This window comes from Panulirus ornatus, chromosome 63, assembly GCF_036320965.1.
Source record: "Panulirus ornatus isolate Po-2019 chromosome 63, ASM3632096v1, whole genome shotgun sequence".
Taxonomy (NCBI): Eukaryota; Metazoa; Arthropoda; class Malacostraca; order Decapoda; family Palinuridae; genus Panulirus; species Panulirus ornatus.
The window spans coordinates 25,510,779-25,529,199 of NC_092286.1; the positions used below are offsets into that span (position 1 = coordinate 25,510,779).

Sequence of the window (18,421 nt, forward strand, 5' to 3'; positions counted from 1 at the left end):
TGAATACCCATTTTTGAAAAAATTTACAATCTTCATTTTTTGTATGCAGTACTACAATACTTAAACTTAATTTTGAATGTCAGGCTCTTTTGATTTTTGTAGATAAAGTACAGGCTTTGAAATATAATTTTATGATCAACAAACTAACACCACAGTTGGTTGTCTGAGAGTTTAAACTTTCTTCTTTTGTTAATGTATTCCAATCATTCTCATTTACATACATGTATACTTATAATTTTTTCCATATATAAAATATGAAGATCATGTGAATTTTCCAGAAATTCTCACCATTCAGTAGTAGTTCAAAATGTGGTAGAATGGAAGAGTGTGAGGGTAAGTTTTCATTATTTAAGCAGTTTTCTTAGAAAGGTAGAAAGAAAAGGCAAAAGTACCATGGGCTTAAATAACTTGAAGGGATGAGGAAGACATAAACTTGTCAAAACATATATTTATGGTACAAATTAGGTTTACATTCTAGGAACTTAAGAAATAAAATAGGTCTTAATGTATTGAAGAATGCAAGCTTTAGAAATATAATTATTTAAGAGTATGGGTGAGAGAGCTGAAAAAGGTAGGCTGAAATAGTTTTGACATATGGAGAGGACAAGGAGAAAGGGAGACCAATTTGGAGATGTATGGATAAAGTAAAAAAGATTTTGAATAATCAGGGCCTGCACATATAGGAGGGTGAAAGGTGTACACAGGATACAGTGAATTAGAGCAATGTGTATACAGGGGATGATGGGCTGTCAAAGGACTGTACTTGGGTATATTAAGCAGCTGAGGAAAACCATGGAAAGGTCTGTGGGTCCTGGTTGTGGAGAAAAATAAATGAAAGGAAAGGCTGTGTGTGTGTGTGTGTGTGTGTTACCAGACTGCCTGCTTGTGGTTACACATCGAGTGAAAAGTAACTTCCCGCAAGGCTGAATCATCATCATTTGACAATAAGTAGTAGAGTCTCATCAAAGAACTTCTTATTCCAAAGGAATCCTTCATTTTCCTGCAATTGGAAGTTGTGCAGCTTTGGAGCTAGTGTAAAACAGGCCTTGGAGAAACACCAAAATCCTTTCAAAGCTAGAGTGGATGTGAAAGTATGGGGCTATTCTTCAGCTGTTCCTAGCAATACCTCACTATCCCAGGAAAAGACAAACAAGAATGAAAACACTTTTTAACAGATATTGAGTGTATCTGTTTTTTATTCTATCAAAATGGACAACTGATGGGAGTGGTTCAATATTTAAATTGCTTAACATAATAGTAAAGTGTAATAAATCAGCTATTTTAGTGAAAACATTTTCAAGAGAGGCACTAACCAACAGAACTCTCAGGAGATATTATGATTCATCCATTCTTTCAGTGATGGCTTTTGTGATTGAGGTATTAACCTGCAGAACTCTCTCTTTAGCACAGGTAACAAATTTATCTAGGGTTTCGGGTACAATTAGTTGACCTCCAGGTTTGTGTGTAGTGCACAGAGAACCATTTTCCAGTAGTACAACAGTCACTTCACCACTTCCTTGGGCTTCATCTTCTGCTGTAGGGTCCATCAGCTGATAAATACAACATTATTAACATCAAGCGTCTTAATCTTTCATTAAGACGAATACAAACAATCAAATTTGTCACTTTCTCAATTTTTTTTTCAACTCCATTTTATGAATAGAGTTTTACTCTAAACATGTGTGATAATTATTGAAATTAATTGACCAAAATATTCTCCTATCCATGCATATTCAGAAAAACTGGATGATTAATCAGCTGTTTTTAATTTTCGAACATACATTCTGAAATATATGGTGAGTGGTGATCCAATGCAATGAAAACTTTAAATAAAACTGCCAGAATTCTGACTTCTGGAAAATAAATAAATAATACCTATGCTAACAGATTCAGGCCCAGATAACCCTCATTTGTTCACTGCTGCAGAAGGCTTCCTCCCTCACCATCACTCCATCCCTCCCAAGTTACCACAACTCTCCACTGTCATGCCCACCTTCTCTGGCCACCATACCCTCACCCACCACATCTCCCTCCCTTCTTAGCTACCACATCCTCCTTCACAACCATCACTACTCCCTCCCTCTGTAAGAACATCCTGAATGGCAGAATGGGACTCACCCTCTCACTCTTCCCCTCTTCATACCTTCCATATTGTTGGCAACACCTTTCCTCCTCGATACTACCATACTGTGGCAAAATATATCAGCCTAACAATTCTGTATGGAAGTAGAGTTTTTTATCAAGGGTGTAAGGCACGTGTACAAGTAGGAAGAGAGGAGAGTGATTGGTTTCCAGTGAATGTCGGGCTTGGCAAGGGTGTGTGATATCACTAAGGTTGTTTAATTTGTTTATGGATAGGGTGGTGAGGGATCAAAATGCAAGAGGTTTAGAGAGAAAGAGAGAGGTGAGTACGCAGTCTGTTGGGATGGGAGGGCCTGGGAACCGAGTCTGTTGTTCACTGATGATACGACACTGGTGGCTGATTCAGTGAGAGACTGCATTAGTTGGTGGCTGTGTTTGGAAAAGTGTGTGAAAAGAGATAGTTGAAAGTATAAAAGCTAGGTTAAACTTTGGTCCATCAAGTTTGAGGGACAAGTTAATTGGGATGTAAGTTTGAATGGATAAAAATTGAAGTGGACTTGGCAGCGAAGGAAATCATGGAAGTGGAAGCGAGTCTTAGGGTGGGGGAGGGGGTGAAGGTTCCAGGAGCAATGAAGAATGTTATCTTGAGAGAGCAAAAATTGTTACGTTTGAAAGATTAGTTGTTCCAACAATATTATATGGTTGCGAGGCATATGGCTATGGATAGGGTTGTACGGAGGAGGATGGATGTGATGGAAATGAGATGTGTGATAATAAAATGAGTGTTGTTGAGGGAGCAGAAGAGGGAATGTTGAAATGGTTTGGACATATGGAGAAAATGAGAGAGGAAAGGTTGACAAAGAGGATATATATGTGTCTGAGGTGGAAGGATGGAGTAAAAAAGATTTTGAGCGACTGGGGTCTGATCATGCAGAAGGCGTGCATGGAATAGAGTGAACTGGAATGATGTAGTATACTGGGGTCAACATGCTGTCAGTGGACTGAACCAGAGCATGTGAAGCATCCGGAGTAAACCATGGAAAGGTCTGTGGGGCCTGGATGTGGATAGGGAGCTGTGGTTTTGGTACATTACACATGACAGTTAGCGAGAGTGTAAGTGGATGTGACCTTTTTTCATGTTTCCTGGTGCTACTTTGCTGATGCATGTAAATAATGTGTCAAAGTGAATCTGTATCATGAAGCTCAGCTGCTCACTGTTCCTCCCTTCACTGGTGGGTTCAAATGCCATAACTTCAGAGCTCTATTAAAGGTGTAATCATTGTCTATCTATATCTCTGATGACTGTTCCCAACTGGAGCTCCCTTAAGGGGGTGCCCATGGCAATAGTCTCTCCTTAACTAGTGAACCACAATGCCACTTCTTAGCCCTTAGTGCCTTGCCCTTAACAGGCCACTGGCAGAGAGCAACTCTAGTGCAGTGTTTGCAGAGGCTCTTACCGACTACTACCTATGTCCCTCCCAACTACTATTACCTAATTTTCTTACCAACTGTTACTATCTATTGCTCCAACTGTTTTGATGTGAGGTAGGGCTTGCCCCTAGTACTCACTGCAGGAAAATCTAGAGTTATGAGGAATGAGCTGTGTGAGTTAATTGTCAGGTGTTACACATGACAAGGAGATTGTATGCTCATGTGTGTGCATATTCTTGACTTTTACATGTATTTCTTCTATAAATAGAGATAAATGCCATTACTGATTGTATGTCATGAGGTTCACCTCCCTACTCTACCTCCACCCTCCTCCACCACCTGTGCAATGCATCCACAGAGGAATCTGTATGTTAATTTCAGCATTATACCATGGCTGTATGAGGTTTGTTAGCTCACCTTTTTGCCCATATTCCCTTCTTTCATTGAATGCTGGGAAAATCTTAAGACCTGTATTTTTTTTGTCTTAATTACGAACTGCAAAATTGCAATTGCCAATGACCATGGAGGTATATTACCAGTGCTGCCCATCTGGGTATTGGGAGGGTTAGCGGTGGCTGTTTAGTGAGCCAGCACTTCAGTGGTTGTCAAGATGCATTCCTCAGACCAAGATAACTGTCACTTCTTTTTGCCTCACCCACACATGGATGACTGACATTTTGTCCAAAAACACCATCTCTTTGCCATATACAACCCTTGACAACACCAAACTCACACAGCTCATTCTTCATAACTCTAGATTTTCCTGCGGCGAGTACTATGCACTAGCCCTGTCTTTTGGCAAAATGATAGGAGCAATAGATAGGAGTCGTAGGTAGAAACATAGGTAGATGTGGTCAGTATGAACATTAGGTAAAAGCCCCTGCAAACACTGTGCTAGAGTTGTCCTCTGCCAGAGGCCTGTTAAAGGTGAAGCACTAAAGGCTAAGAAGCAGCACTAAAGTTTACTTGTTATGGTGATTCTATTGCCATGCCCACCTCCTTGAGGGAGTTCCAGGTGGGAACAGGCGTCAGAGATATATAGATGGAGAGATTACAATATTGCATTCACCTTGCATTAAAGCAGGATATTACTCTGTCTTAATAATACAAAGTTTCTTTTTGTACTTAATTGCCATTTTCTGCATTAGCATTAAAGAAAAATAATGGAAGTGAGCTAAATAACATATTTTTAGTCTTAGAATGTTTTGGTGGTCTTAATTCATTACTACTAGAGTATTTGTCTATTCTTGAAATGAGGTATCCTGGTACTAGAAGGAACTCTTGCCAATCGATGTATATCTTACATCAATTTATATATAGGAGAATCCCAAACTTATAACATACCTGTATACTGTCGCTGTAGACTGTAAATGTTGATGCTACTGGCCTGGTCTGTAAATAAGGAAATACTGTGATTGCCATGCATTAATAAAAGGAAAACAGAATCTGAGGGAAGAGGAGTCAAATTCAAGATGAAAAATGCTGGCCTGACTAATAACTCATTTGTGCCATCTATATGGCCTTGTGGAGAATGTGACATTTGTAAAAAAAAAAAAAAAAGCTTAAAACTGATAATTCAAGCTCAAAGAAGCCATTTTTATGTTCACTATAGCTAACAGTCAATTCAGTCCAAACAGGAAGTGAGAATAACTATTATTCAATATACTACAAGAGAGAATAAAAAGATATTTTGGAAGGAGGTAAATAAAGTGCATAAGAAAAGAGAACAAATGGGAACATTGGTGAAGGGGGCTAATGGGGAGGTGATAACAAGTGGTGGTGATGTGAGGAGATGGGGTGAGTATTTTGAAGGTTTGTTGAATGTGTTTGATGATAGAGTGGCAGATATAGGGTGTTTAGGTCGAGGTGTGCGAAGTGAGAGGGTTAGGGAGAATGATTTGGTAAATAGAGAAGAGGTAGTAAAAGCTTTGCGGAGGATGAAAGCCCGCAAGGCAGCGGGTTTGGATGGTATTGCAGTGGAATTTATTAAAAAAGGGGGTGACTGTGTTGTTGACTGGTTGGTAAGGATATTTAATGTATGTATGACTTATGGTGCAGTGCCTGAGGATTGGCAGAATGCATGCATAGTGCCATTGTACAAAGGCAAAGGGGATAAGAGTGAGTGCTCAAATTACAGAGGTATAAGTTTGTTGAGTATTCCTGGTAAATTATATGGGAGGGTATTGATTGAGAGGGTGAGGGCATGTACAGAGCATCAGATTGGGGAAGAGCAGTGTGGTTTCAGAAGTGGTAGAGGATGTGTGGATCAGGTGTTTGCTTTGAAGAATGTATGTGAGAAATACTTGGAAAAGCAAATGGATTTGTATGTAGCATTTATGGATCTGGAGAAGGCATATGATAGAGTTGATAGAGATGCTCTGTGGAAGGTATTAAGAACATATGGTGTGGGAGGCAAGTTGCCAGAAGTAAAGTTTTTCTTGAGGATGTAAGGCATGTGTACGAGTAGGAAGAGAGGAAAGTGATTGGTTCCAGGGAATGTTGGTTTGTGGTAGGGATCCGTGATGTTTCCATGGTTGTTTAATTTGTTTATGGATGGGGTTGTTAGGGAGGTGAATGCAAGAGTTTTGAGGAGAGGGGCAAGTATGCAGTCTGTTGTGGAGGAGAGAGCTTGGGAAGTGAGTCAGTTGTTGTTCGCTGATGGAACAGCGCTGGTGGCTGATTCGGGTGAGAAACTGCAGAAGCTGGTGGCAGAGTTTGGTAAAGTGTGTAAAAGAAGAAAGCTGAGAGTGAGTAAATGTGAATAAGAGCAAGGTTATAAGGTACAGTAGGGTTGAGGGACAAGTCATTTGGGAGGTAAGTTTGAATGGAGAAAAACTGGAGGAAGTGATGTGTTTTAGATACCTGGGAGTGGATTTGGCAGCGGATGGAAACATGGAAGCAGAAGTGAGTCACAGGGTGGGAGAGGGGGCAAAAGTTCTGGGAGCACTGAAAAATGTGTAGAAGGTGACAACATTATCTCGGAAAGCAAAAATGGGTATGTTTGAAGGAATAGTGGTACCAACAATATTATATGGTTGCGAGGCATGGGCTGTAGGTAGAGTTGTGTAGAGGAGGGTGATTGTGTTGGAAATGAGATGTCTGAGGACAATATGTGGTGCGAGGTGGTTTGATTGAGTAAGTAATGAAAGGGTAAGAGAGATGCGTGGTAATAAGAAGAGTGTGGTTGAAAGAGCAGAAGAGGGTGTTTTGAAATGGTTTGGTCACATGGAGAAAATGAGTGAGGAAAGATTGACAAAGAGGATATGTGTCAGAGGTGGAGGGAACGAGAAGTGGGAGACCAAACTGTAGGTGGAAGGATGGAGTGAAAAAGATTTTGAGCGATCGGAGCATTGAAGCACCTGATACATTTGTTTTCTCCCATAAATATAGAAAAAATTTTATATTCATCTATCTATCTATATCTCTGATGCCTGTTCCCTTCTGGAACTCCTTCAGCGGGATGGCCATGATGATAAAGCATCCAAAACTAGTGAACTCCAGGGCTGCTTCTCAGCCTTTAGTGCCTCACCCTTAACAGGCCACTGGCAGAGAGTAAGTCTAGTGCAATGTTTGCAAAGGCTCCTACCTCATGTTCCTACCAACTTTTGCTACCTAATGCTCCTCCCAAAATGTTCCTACCTACTACTTCTATGGATTGCTCCTACCATATCACCACTTTCCTTATATTCTACGGAAAATAATGATCAGATATGGAAATCAAGGTTTTTTATGATAGAGAAGTATTTAAGAAAATTAATAGAAGCACTTTTAATTTCTGATGGTAAATTAACACTTTTTGGAAACCAACATTTGAACAATAGGCAGCAGCAAAATGTTAATAATTTCAGATAATTTTCTTAGATTTATGGTCTGTGATGAATCAGACTAATTCTTCCTTTTGCCCATTTCTGGCTTATCTAGTCACAACTAATGGTTATAATAATTTCTTGTTTGAATTCATTTCTGACAATTTTTTTTTTTTGCCTAACTTTGCTAATTTCCCTGTCATGTCTTAGTGACCCCTAGTTGCTCAATTCATGCAAAGTAATGCTGTTTTTAATTATTGTCCAAATTAGTCTTTCAGATTATTTGGGGGAGGGGGGCTTAAGTTCCATATTTCCACTTCACACAGGTGATAAGCAAAGAATGAAAAAACTAATGTACCTACCTTTAATGTAACTGGAAGAGTTCTCTCTGATGCAACTGAAGTTCTACCATTCTCACTGTCGTACAACACTTTTGGTAACCTCACATTTTGTAAAGCTGCCATGAGTGCTATAAGTGCTGCATCATACAAATTACCATCATAGTTTAAGCATACAACATCACAATAGAGGCACCAAGCAACCTAAGGGTAAGAAAAATATATTAGAAATGTATTTCAAATAAAATAGTGGATATCATAATATACATAGGTGTGTCTTATAAAGAACTGTGTATAAAGTCTCACTCCTAAGGTTGTAAAAGAACTAGTTCTGACACTAAGATAATTATTTCTGTGCTTCGACAGGGGTGACATCCAGTTTAGCCTTTCTTGAACTGTCAGTCGGGCAATTTTCCCTCATATCCAGTGCAAGTCTACATATCAACCACACCAATACCAAATTTGTCTATGAGTGACCACCTACTGGTTATAAGCCTCTTTTGAACACCATATACAAATCAAAACAGTATCACTCAAAACTGCTTAACATTAACAGCTGTGTTAACCCTCCCACCTGGCATGTCCTGATTACAGTATATGGTGGATATGATGATAAAGTATCTCATCTCCTTTGTTCACATCTCTCAAACTGAAGAAATAAATCAAAATGAAAACAACTTTCCCCTGCCAGTGAAAGCAAGCTAGGAGGATCAAATCAGAGATAATCCAGTCATAAAGGGGTTGGCAGTCACAAACTTCCTGTGAAAGAAAGTAGCTGGAGAGAGATCCAACTATTTTGTCATATTCGTTGAAAATTAAAGAGCCCTTCAGGTAAGAAAAGGTATTTCAATCCCATAATACCATAGCCTTTTTATAAAACATCCCAAAGGAACACTTCACAGTAAACCAAACCATAGGCTCTCTAAACTACATACTCCATGAAATTAGGACCATTAGTAGACTTTTATCTATAACTGATAGCCATTTCCCCTGTTAGTGAGGTAACACTAGGAACAGACGAAAGAAAGCCACATCCATTATCGTGCTCTCAAGTGTAATGCACTGAAAACATAGCTCCCTATCCACAACCTGGCCCCACACAACTTTCCATGGTTTACCCAGGATGCTTCACATGCTCTGGTTCAGAGTGGCCAACCCCTAATAACTAACACACCAAAATAAATGAGTGGATGGCGAGAATGTTATCTTGGAGAGCAAAAATGGGTATGTTTGAAGGAATAGTGGTTCCAGCAATGTTATATGGTTGTGAGGCATGGGCTATAGATAGGGTTGTGCGGAGGAGGGTGGATGTGTTGGAAATGAGATGTTTGAGGATAATATGTGGTGTGAGGTGGTTTGATCGAGTAAGTAATAAAAGGGTAAGAGGGATGTGTGGTAATAATAAGAGTGTGGTTGAGAAAGCAGAAGCGGGTGTATTGAAATGGTTTGGTCACATGGAGAGAATGAGTGAGGAAAGATTGACAGAGGATATATATGTCAGAAGTGAAGGGAACAAGAAGTGGGAGAACAAATTGGAGGTGGAAGGATGGAGTGAAAAAGACTGAGCGATCGGGGCCTGAACATACAGGAGGGTGAAAGGCATGCCAGAAATAGAGTGAACTGGAATGATGTGGTATACTGAGGTTGACGTAGCTGTCAATGGATTGAACCAGGGCATGTGAATCGTCTGGGGTAAATTATGGAAAGTTTTGTGGGGCCTGGATGTGGAAAGGGAGCTGTGGTTTCGGTGCATTATACATGACAGCTAGAGACTGAGTGTGAACAAATGTGGTCTTTGTTATCTTTTCCTAGCGCTACCTCACTCACTTTATTTACCTCCTATGTACATGTGTATATATGTATATGTCTGCATATGAATATGTATGTATACGTTGAAATGTATAGGTATGTATATGTGCGTGTGTGGGCGTGTATGTATATACATGCGTAACTGGGTGGGATGGGCCATTCTTTTGTCTGTTTCCTTGCGCTACATTGCTAACGCGGGAGACAGCGACAAAGTATAATAGAATGTCTCCATGGTTGTTTAATTTGTTTATGGATGGGGTTGTTAGGGAGGTGAATGCAAGAGTTTTGGAAAGAGGGGCAAGTATGAAGTCTGTTGTGGATGAGAGAGCTTGGGAAGTGAGTCAGTTGTTGTTCACTGATGATACAGCGCTGGTGTAAGTTTGAATGGAGAAAAACTGGAGGAAGTAAAGTGTTTTAGATATCTGGGAGTGGCTCTGGCAGCGGATGGAACCATGGAAGCGGAAGTGGATCACAGGGTGGGGGAGGGGGCGAAAATTCTGGGAGCCTTGAAGAATGTGTGGAAGTCGAGAACATTATCTCGGAAAGCAAAAATGGGTATGTTTGAAGGAACAGTGGTTCCAACAAAGTTGTATGGTTGCGAGGCGTGGGTTATGGATAGAGTTGTGCGCAGGAGGGTGGATGTGCTGGAAATGAGATGTTTGAGGACAATGTGTGGTGTGAGGTGGTTTGATCAAGTAAGTAACGTAAGGGTAAGAGAGATGTGTGGAAATAAAAAGAGTGTGGTTGAGAGAGCAGAAGAGGGTGTTTTGAAAGGGTTTGGGCAAATGGAGAGAATGAGTGAGGAAAGATTGACCAAGAGGATATATGTGTCGGAGGTGGAGGGAACGAGGAGAAGTGGGAGACCAAATTGGAGGTGGAAAGATGGAGTGAAAAAGATTTTGTGTGATTGGGGCCTGAACATGCAGGAGGGTGAAAGGAGGGCAAGGAATAGAGTGAATTGGATCGATGTGGTATACCGGGGTTGACATGCTGTCAGTGGATTGAATCAGGGTATGTGAAGCATCTGGGGTAAACCATGGAAAGCTGTGTAGGTATGTATATTTGCGTGTGTGGACGTATGTATATACATGTGTATGGGGGTGGTTTGGGCCATTTCTTTCATCTGTTTCCTTGCGCTACCTCGCAAACGCGGGAGACAGCGACAAAGCAAAAAAAAAAAAAAATAAGGTATAAGTTTGTTGAGTATTCCTGGTAAATTATATGGGAGGGTATTGATTGAGAGGGTGAAGGCATGTACAGAGCATCAGACTGGGGAAGAGCAGTGTGGTTTCAGAAGTGGTAGAGGATGTGTGGATCAGGTGTTTGCTTTGAAGAATGTATGTGAGAAACACTTAGAAAAGCAATTGGATTTGTATGTAGCATTTATGGGTCTGGAGAAGGCATATGATAGAGTTGATAGAGATGCTCTGTGGAAGGTATTAAGAATATATGGTGTGGGAGGCAAGTTGTTAGAAGCAGTGAAAAGTTTTTCTTGAGGATGTAAGGCATGTGTACGTGTAGGAAGAGAGGAAAGTGATTGGTTCTCAGTGAATGTAGGTTTGCGGCAGGGGTGTGTGATGTCTCCATGGTTGTTTAATTTGTTTATGGATGGGGTTGTTAGGGAGGTGAATGCAAGAGTTTTCGAAAGAGGGGCAAGTATGAAGTCTGTTGTGGATAAGAGAGCTTGGGAAGTGAGTCAGTTTGTTCGCTGATGATACAGCACTAGTGGCTGATTCATGTGAGAAACTGCAGAAGTTGGTGACTGAGTTTGGTAAAGTGTGTGAAAGACGAAAGTTAGGAGTAAATGTGAATAAGAGCAAGGTTATTAGGTACAGTAGGGTTGAGGGTCAAGTCAATTGGGAGGTAAGTTTGAATGGAGAAAAACTGGAGGAAGTAAAGTGTTTTAGATATCTGGGAGTGGATCTGGCAGCAGATGGACCCATGGAAGCGAAAGTGAATCAGAGGGTGGGGGAGGAGGCGAAAATCCTGGGAGCCTTGAAGAATGTGTATGTTTGAAGGAATAGTGATTCCAACAATGTTGTATGGTTGCGAGGCGTGGGCTATGGATAGAGTTGTGCGCAGGAGGGTGGATGTGCTGGAAATGAGATGTTTGAGGACAATGTGTGGTGTGAGGTGGTTTGATCGAGTAAGTAATGTAAGGGTAAGAGAGATGTGTGGAAATAAAAAGAGCGTGGTTGAGAGAGCAGAAGAGGGTGTTTTGAAATGGTTTGGGCCCATGGAGAGAATGAGTGAGGAAAGATTGACCAAGAGGATATATGTGTCGGAGGTGGAGGGAACGAGGAGAAGTGGGAGACCAAATTGGAGGTGGAAAGATGGAGTGAAAAAGATTTTGAGTGATCAGGGCCTGAGCATGCAGGAGGGTGAAAGGCGGGCAAGGAATAGAGTGAATTGCATTGATGTGGTATACTGGGGTTGACGTGCTGTCAGTGGATTGAATCAGGGCATGTGAAGCGTCTGGGGTAAACCATGGAAAGTTGTGGGGGGCCTGGATGTGAAAAGGGAGCTGTGGTTTCGGGCATTATTGCATGGCAGCTAGAGACTGAGTGTGAACGAATGGGGCCTTTGTTGTCTTTTCCTAGCGCCACCTCGCACACATGAGGGGGGAGGGGGATAGTATTCCATGTGTGGCGAGGTGGCGATGGAAATGAATAAAGGCAGACAGTGTGAATTGTGTGCAAGGGTATATATGTATGTGTCTGTGTGTGTATATATATATGTGTACATTGAGATGTATAGGTATGTATATTTGCATGTGTGGACGTATATGTATATACATGTGTATGGGGGTGGGTTGGGCCATTTTTTTTCGTCTGTTTCCTTGCGCTACCTCGCAAACGCAGGAGACAGCGACAAAGCAAAAAAAAAAATGTATATATATATATATTATTTATTTATTTATTTTGCTTTGTCTACAAAACAATACCACAAGATTACACATTATCCCCTAGCTCAATAATGATGTCTAAATGGGTCTTCTTTAGAGATCAAAAGCACTACATCTGAGCCAGTCAAATCAAAAGCAAATGGTTGAAGACTAAGAAGAGAATATAGACTCATTCTTTCATCTGAAGTTTATTAAGTAAAACAAATATACTTTTATATGATGGTATGTATCCTCAAACAAAACAAAAAATGATGGACTTATATTAAGTCATTTATTCTAAAAGTAAATAGCAATGCAATTCATTAGACCCTAAAGACCTTGAATAACCTGAGGCTCAAAAGATTGGCTGCTTAATAATGCTTCATTCAGTAAATAGTTCCTCCACTGCATATAGATTAAAGAATCTTGTTTTGAGATTATTATTTACATTTCCACTTGTACAAACTGAGGTTGAAATTACATCAAATCTCTTCACACATTCTACTCTTCATGATGAGCTAACATAAACACTTTAGGGTCTAATCTTACAAGAAGATTAAATATACCAAGGGACAAGATAACTTTGCTTCAAACATGATATTATGTATACGTGAAATCACACAAATGTTGTTATGATTTAAACTGCAATCCCAGGCATACAGTAGAAGGAATATGACCCATTATCTCCTGCATGTCTTTAAGGGTGATTGAGAGGGACAGGAGTTGAGTGGAAATCTTTTGCAATAATTTTGTTCACTCACCCTTTTTATGCCATAGAAGTGCCTCCTTGTATCATTTTAACAGGCTTCTTACTTAATTTCATGTTATGTCCTTTGGTTGTTCTATCCCTACATCTCTTGAAGACCTGTTCAGTGTTTATGTCACTGATCTGTTTTAGACACTTAAAGGCTGTGATGAGGTCACCCCTCACTTCTCTCTTTCAAGGTGGATAAAAGCCTTTAGCCTTTCTTTGAAACTTGCATTTCTTAATTCTGGTACCATCTTTACTGCTTTCCTCTGGATTTTCTCTGTTAGTTCTTAGTGCTTCTTTAGGTGTGGTGACCAAACTTCAGAAGTACGTTCTAGTTTTGGCCTTGTATGTATGATGCGACCAGTGTGCTGAATATTTCCTTATCCATGAATTTAAATGCTATCTAATACTTGTTAGCAGAAAGTTGATCACCTGAACTACCCTCCTAAGGTAGGATAGTGGCAACAAGTTATGGGCAGTGTCATCTCCCAGGCCTTTGTCACATGCATATTTCTACAGCTTATTTCTGCTAGATGATTATTACTTCTCAATATTTTACAGTTCCTCAGGTTGAACTCCATCAATCATGTATCAGACCAACTTGGAGTTTGTCAAGGTCATAAGGTGATGCAATCCTCTGTGTTTTTCACTTCCCTCATGACATTTGCAGCATCTACAAACATATTAAGGTTAGAGTTCATAACCTCTGGCAAATCACTTACAAAGATCAAGAAAATTAATGGTCCCAGAGTATTCATACTCTTAAACATCCTTAATTCATACAACTGACAAGGCAAGGGTTGCTCATGAATTAGTAAGAAGAGCATAAGGTACTACACCTTGTGAGGCACTCCTCCTTTCAATCGGTACATGAAGTACATTATATATTACTCAGGCATCAATACCAGCAAGATTTTTTTCATTTTTTGTTTTTAGGGGTTAATACCTATTAAAAATGCCTGCTGACATCACCTTCATACCATTTCACTTCAACAAAAAATTCCTGACATGTAATTCCTATTGCTCATAACAGTCTGAGTATAATGAGACATTTGACTCAAAGAGAAACTTCTACTTTTGTGGCACCTCAACCTGACTTTATTGTTAAAGCTAATCAAAATTTTCAAGAGACCAATCAGAAACTCTACATGAAGTAGTCTACAATAAGTAGTAAAATTACCCCTAGTCACTAGAAACTGTTGTGATCAACTTTCTGCTAATAAGTATAAGATAGCTGAATGGGTTGATACACAGAGAAAGCTGATCATAGCTAAAAGTTTCCCCAATCCTACAATCCTGTTTGGAAGGTTTCGAAGACCAGCTATCACAACACAAATTATCTGGGCAATCATTTGCCTGAACTAATGCATGGCTATAGACCAATTACATTCTATAAAAACAAAAAACAATCAAATATTTTCATTTTTTTGGCTTAAACAGCAAAACTCTGTAAACTGATCTTTGCAAAGAAATACCCTGGTTAAATATTGCTCCTATTGTGGAAAGGTGCTCTGCAGCAGCTGCATTACCATCCACGGAATGTACTGCAGCAAAATATTCAATTTCTGGTCATATAGGGTGGTCTAGCAGTCAATTTTCAACTGTTCAAAGATCCTGTTTAGTGTGGTCTACTTTACTGACTGATAGGTTAATGATAGCTACTGTAGCCATGGCCTGCTTGTAAGATGAAGAAAACCATATCCTCACTAGTATGACATGGTGGGGATAAACATACATACCTTGTTAGTTACAATGCAGAGGTCTGTGAGACTTACGACATCAGCACTAATAATGACATTCTTGAGAAACTGACTTGTAGCAATAGCTTTCTCTCCAGGTGGTCCTGCCTAAAATTGAAAAGAACAATAAATGTCTGATTTTTTTTTAAAGCATCTGAAATGGAGCAGGCAAAAACATGCTCTACTTGAGGCTATCTCATATGATAATAAAATGGTATGAGGGAGAGTGTAAAAAAAATTAATCTGAGCTCGAGAGTTTGTAACCCTATGTACATGAATTTCACTGCCATTCCTCATCCATGCCATTTTTCCATGAAAAAAGAAAACGAATTTTGTCCTCTTTATTTCTTTTCCAACATGAAATGACCATTAAATTTCTGCATCTAGCATTATACTTCCTCAATAACAATATCAGGTGAAAATTATGGTAAATGAGAAAGATGTGCACAATGTGAATAGTTGGATTCTTTAAATGGTGTAGGGGAAATAAAAATTTTTCAACTATATGTTTGGAAGTATTTTAAAAACATGACTACATGATATTTGAAAATCCTATCAAACTGCAAACTTATATATAGTGTTATTAGTGTAAATTAAATGGCACAGGTGCTAGTGTGATTTGACGATGTTAGGTAAATCATCCTTTTATACGGGTGAAAACTTTCAGTTTCTTACAGCTGAGTTTTTCTTCCTTTCCCTTACAATTTTGTTTGCATAGGTAAATTGTCATTTCTTCTATTTTTTGTGTATAGTAAATTTCAACACAGTACAACTTATAGAAGGCATTTCTAGATGGCTATCACAAGAGTATGTAGTCCGCTAACTTTTGCACACCTTTTTCCTTTTTGGTGCATTATGTAGGCATAACAGTACGAACAGAACTTTTTTGTCAGCATACCCTGAAGGACAGTATTTTTCCATCAATTGCATATCCATAATGTAGAGGCCCTTTTTGCTTGATTTAAAATGCCCTCTAAATTTTGTTGCAGTTTCTCATTTGGATTTTGAATGTTATAACAGATGAATGAATTTAATAATTAGTGTAAATTAAATGTGCAAATTGAAGTGGTACAATTTGCACATTTCATTTGAAAGGTTTGTTGAACATAACTGGTTAAACCTGTCAACATCACCTACATACTTATTGTAATGCACTTGGATACTTAGCTTATCAATCATTGTTTCCTTTCTTAGACTTTACAGTATTTTGACTTTGGTTCTTGACTTCTAATACCTCATACAGCAACAATGAGAAAGTGAGTGGCATCAACTGAGACTAATTTACATTTAAAGTTTTACCCATAGAAGGAAGCTTTTACGGGGTTCAGCAGACCATTCTCTATATTAAGAAGACCTGTATTGACTTGCAGTAAAGGAAAACATTTTTCTAAAGCTCAGGACAAAAGTCAAATTCAGTTTTAGAATTTTACCACAGCTCAACTACTGTACAGTTGAGTGATGTAGTAACAGGAGTTAAAGGTGGAAACGTTATTGGAAGAAAAGAATTTCACAGTAAAACCTTATTCTTACTTTATTCCACATTAAAATGACAGAATATGATAACTAAAGCATACTTATGCACTAGTTTGGAGAAACATCTTAAATTAGTCTTCTTAGAAGAGCAGAATTTCACTTACACCCACATTTACATAACATTGGAATTCTCAAGACGACGAAAATAGCCTCTACCCGTCAAAAGCAAATATGTAAGTTGAAATGATGAATGCCAATGAACTATATAATACTTATTGTACTACGCAGTAATTGTATGAGGCAGCAAAACAACTTAATCTAAATCTGTTATATAGATATTCCTATTTATTTTTCTTAAGCATCACAGTACAGTAACTTACCATCTTGAGCATCTTAAACACATTTTAGTACACTTATAAAACAAACTCATCAATTTATTATTACTATACAGTTATACATATTAAACTTTCAACATATTCTTACTTTAAACATGGGTGAACAACATGGGTAGAGTTCCACATTAGGAACTATGAAGCCTTGATTTGGATTCCTAAGAGCTGGGGTAGCAATTTCTGCCTTAATGCCACACATAACAGTAGTGTGCCCCACTCGCACTGTAGATGATCCCTCAGCTGTAGTAACAGTTCCAACTCTGATGGTTATGGACCGAGCATCCATCAATCCACGGCCATCTGGTCTCCTCTTTTTGTCTAAGAAGCTCCTAAAGACAAAAAAAAATTATTGGACAAGACTATATATGTATATATTATATTATACTCTGTCGCTGTCTTCCGCATTAGTGAGGTAGCACAAGGAAACATGAAAGAATGGCCCAACCCAACCACATACACGTCCAAACACACACATATACATACCTATACATCTCAACGTATACATATATATACACAGACATATACATATATACACATGTACATAATTCATACTGTCTGCCCTTATTCATTCCTGTTGCCACCCCGCCACACATGAAATAACAACCCCCTCCCCCACATGTGTGCGAGGTAGCGCTAGGAAAAGACAACAAAGGCCACATTCGTTCACACTCAGTCTCTAGCTGTCATGTAATAATGCACCGAAACCACAGCTCCCTTTCCACATCCAGGCCCCACAGAACTTTCCATGGTTTACCCCAAACGCTTCACATGCCCTGGTTCAATCCATTGACAGCACGTCAACCCCGGTATACAACATCGATCCAATTCACTCTATTCCTTGCACACCTTTCACCCCCCTGCATGTTCAGGCCCCGATCACTCAAAATCTTTTCCACTCCATCCTTCCACCTTCACTATATTTTATTATACTTGATCGCCGTTTCCCGCGTCAGTCTATACATCCCCTATCAACCCTGAAGCCATATTGCCCCTCCTCAGTTTGATGCTCGGTGTATGGCACCACATTCTCAGTCACCATTCTCCAACCTGAGCATTCAATTTTCCTTTCGTTTTTATATAATGGTATTATAGAATCCTTTAGTTCTCAAACGCCCCATCTTGGGCCACAGAGTTGCTGAAACGCAGCTACAATCCCACCCTCGCCTGCCACTTCGCCCCACTTCATTTTGATCAAGGCTTTCATTACCCCATTACATTAAGCAGACATTTGCTTGCCCTCTTCACAATGAGGATTCGTATACCTGTGCCTCCCTACAGGAGAAGTCTGCCTTCTAACCCTACCAAACCTCAACGCAACTTGAAGGTGGCGCACGGGAAATTCAACTCACTTTTAGAGGAAGATTTGAACCATCGGCGCCGAATTGTCGGCAATATAACAACCACGTTTCTTGTAAGATATTTTATACTACACCAAATACAAATGATAGTTGCCTAACTATTCATTATTTGTTATAGGTAGAATTGGCTGCTAAATACTATTCTTTATTTCATAAACCTACGCTCTTACTTGTAGTAACTGTCAGGTTCAAATGTTTTCCACACTTCCATAGACGTCATGGCTGTGAGAGCTTGGTAAACAATGAGGGAAACAACACCAAAGTTTGTGTAAATAGATCCTATGTTATTTTGCAATTAATAAACTAATAAGTATATAGATATATGTATAAGTATATTTTTCGTTTTTTATTTAGCTAC

At 39.3% G+C, this 18,421-nt stretch overlaps 1 protein-coding gene across 2 annotated transcripts; it reads right to left on the reverse strand.

Moving 5' to 3' along the window:
• Positions 1-1,156: 1,156 nt before the first annotated feature.
• Positions 1,157-18,336, reverse strand: LOC139745937 (exosome complex component RRP43-like). 2 transcript variants are annotated; one of them, XM_071656630.1, is made up of 6 exons: positions 18,234-18,336; positions 16,797-17,034; positions 14,841-14,948; positions 7,682-7,861; positions 4,858-4,905; positions 1,157-1,550 (listed from the first exon to the last, which is right to left on the reverse strand). In XM_071656630.1, exons 1-6 carry the CDS (start codon positions 18,281-18,283, stop codon positions 1,335-1,337), a joined length of 840 nt encoding a protein of 279 aa, XP_071512731.1. In that variant the 5' UTR covers positions 18,284-18,336; the 3' UTR covers positions 1,157-1,334. The 2 variants fall into 2 exon arrangements, with proteins under 2 accessions (XP_071512731.1, XP_071512732.1); XM_071656631.1 differs by having other exon boundaries at positions 18,226-18,281.
• Between the last annotated feature and the right edge of the window lie 85 nt (positions 18,337-18,421).

What these genes read in the sequence shown, in the direction of transcription:
- LOC139745937 (XM_071656630.1), bottom strand. Translation starts at nt 18,283, where the DNA reads ATGACGTCTATGGAAGTGTGGAAAACATTTGAACCTGACAGTTACTAC. An exon ending in GAACCTGACAGTTACTACAA is followed by an intron (nt 17,035 to 18,233) that starts GTAAGAGCGTAG and finishes TTTTGTCTTTAG; the next exon opens with GAGCTTCTTAGACAAAAAGA. An exon ending in TCTGCATTGTAACTAACAAG is followed by an intron (nt 7,862 to 14,840) that starts GTATGTATGTTT and finishes TCTTACCCTTAG; the next exon opens with GTTGCTTGGTGCCTCTATTG.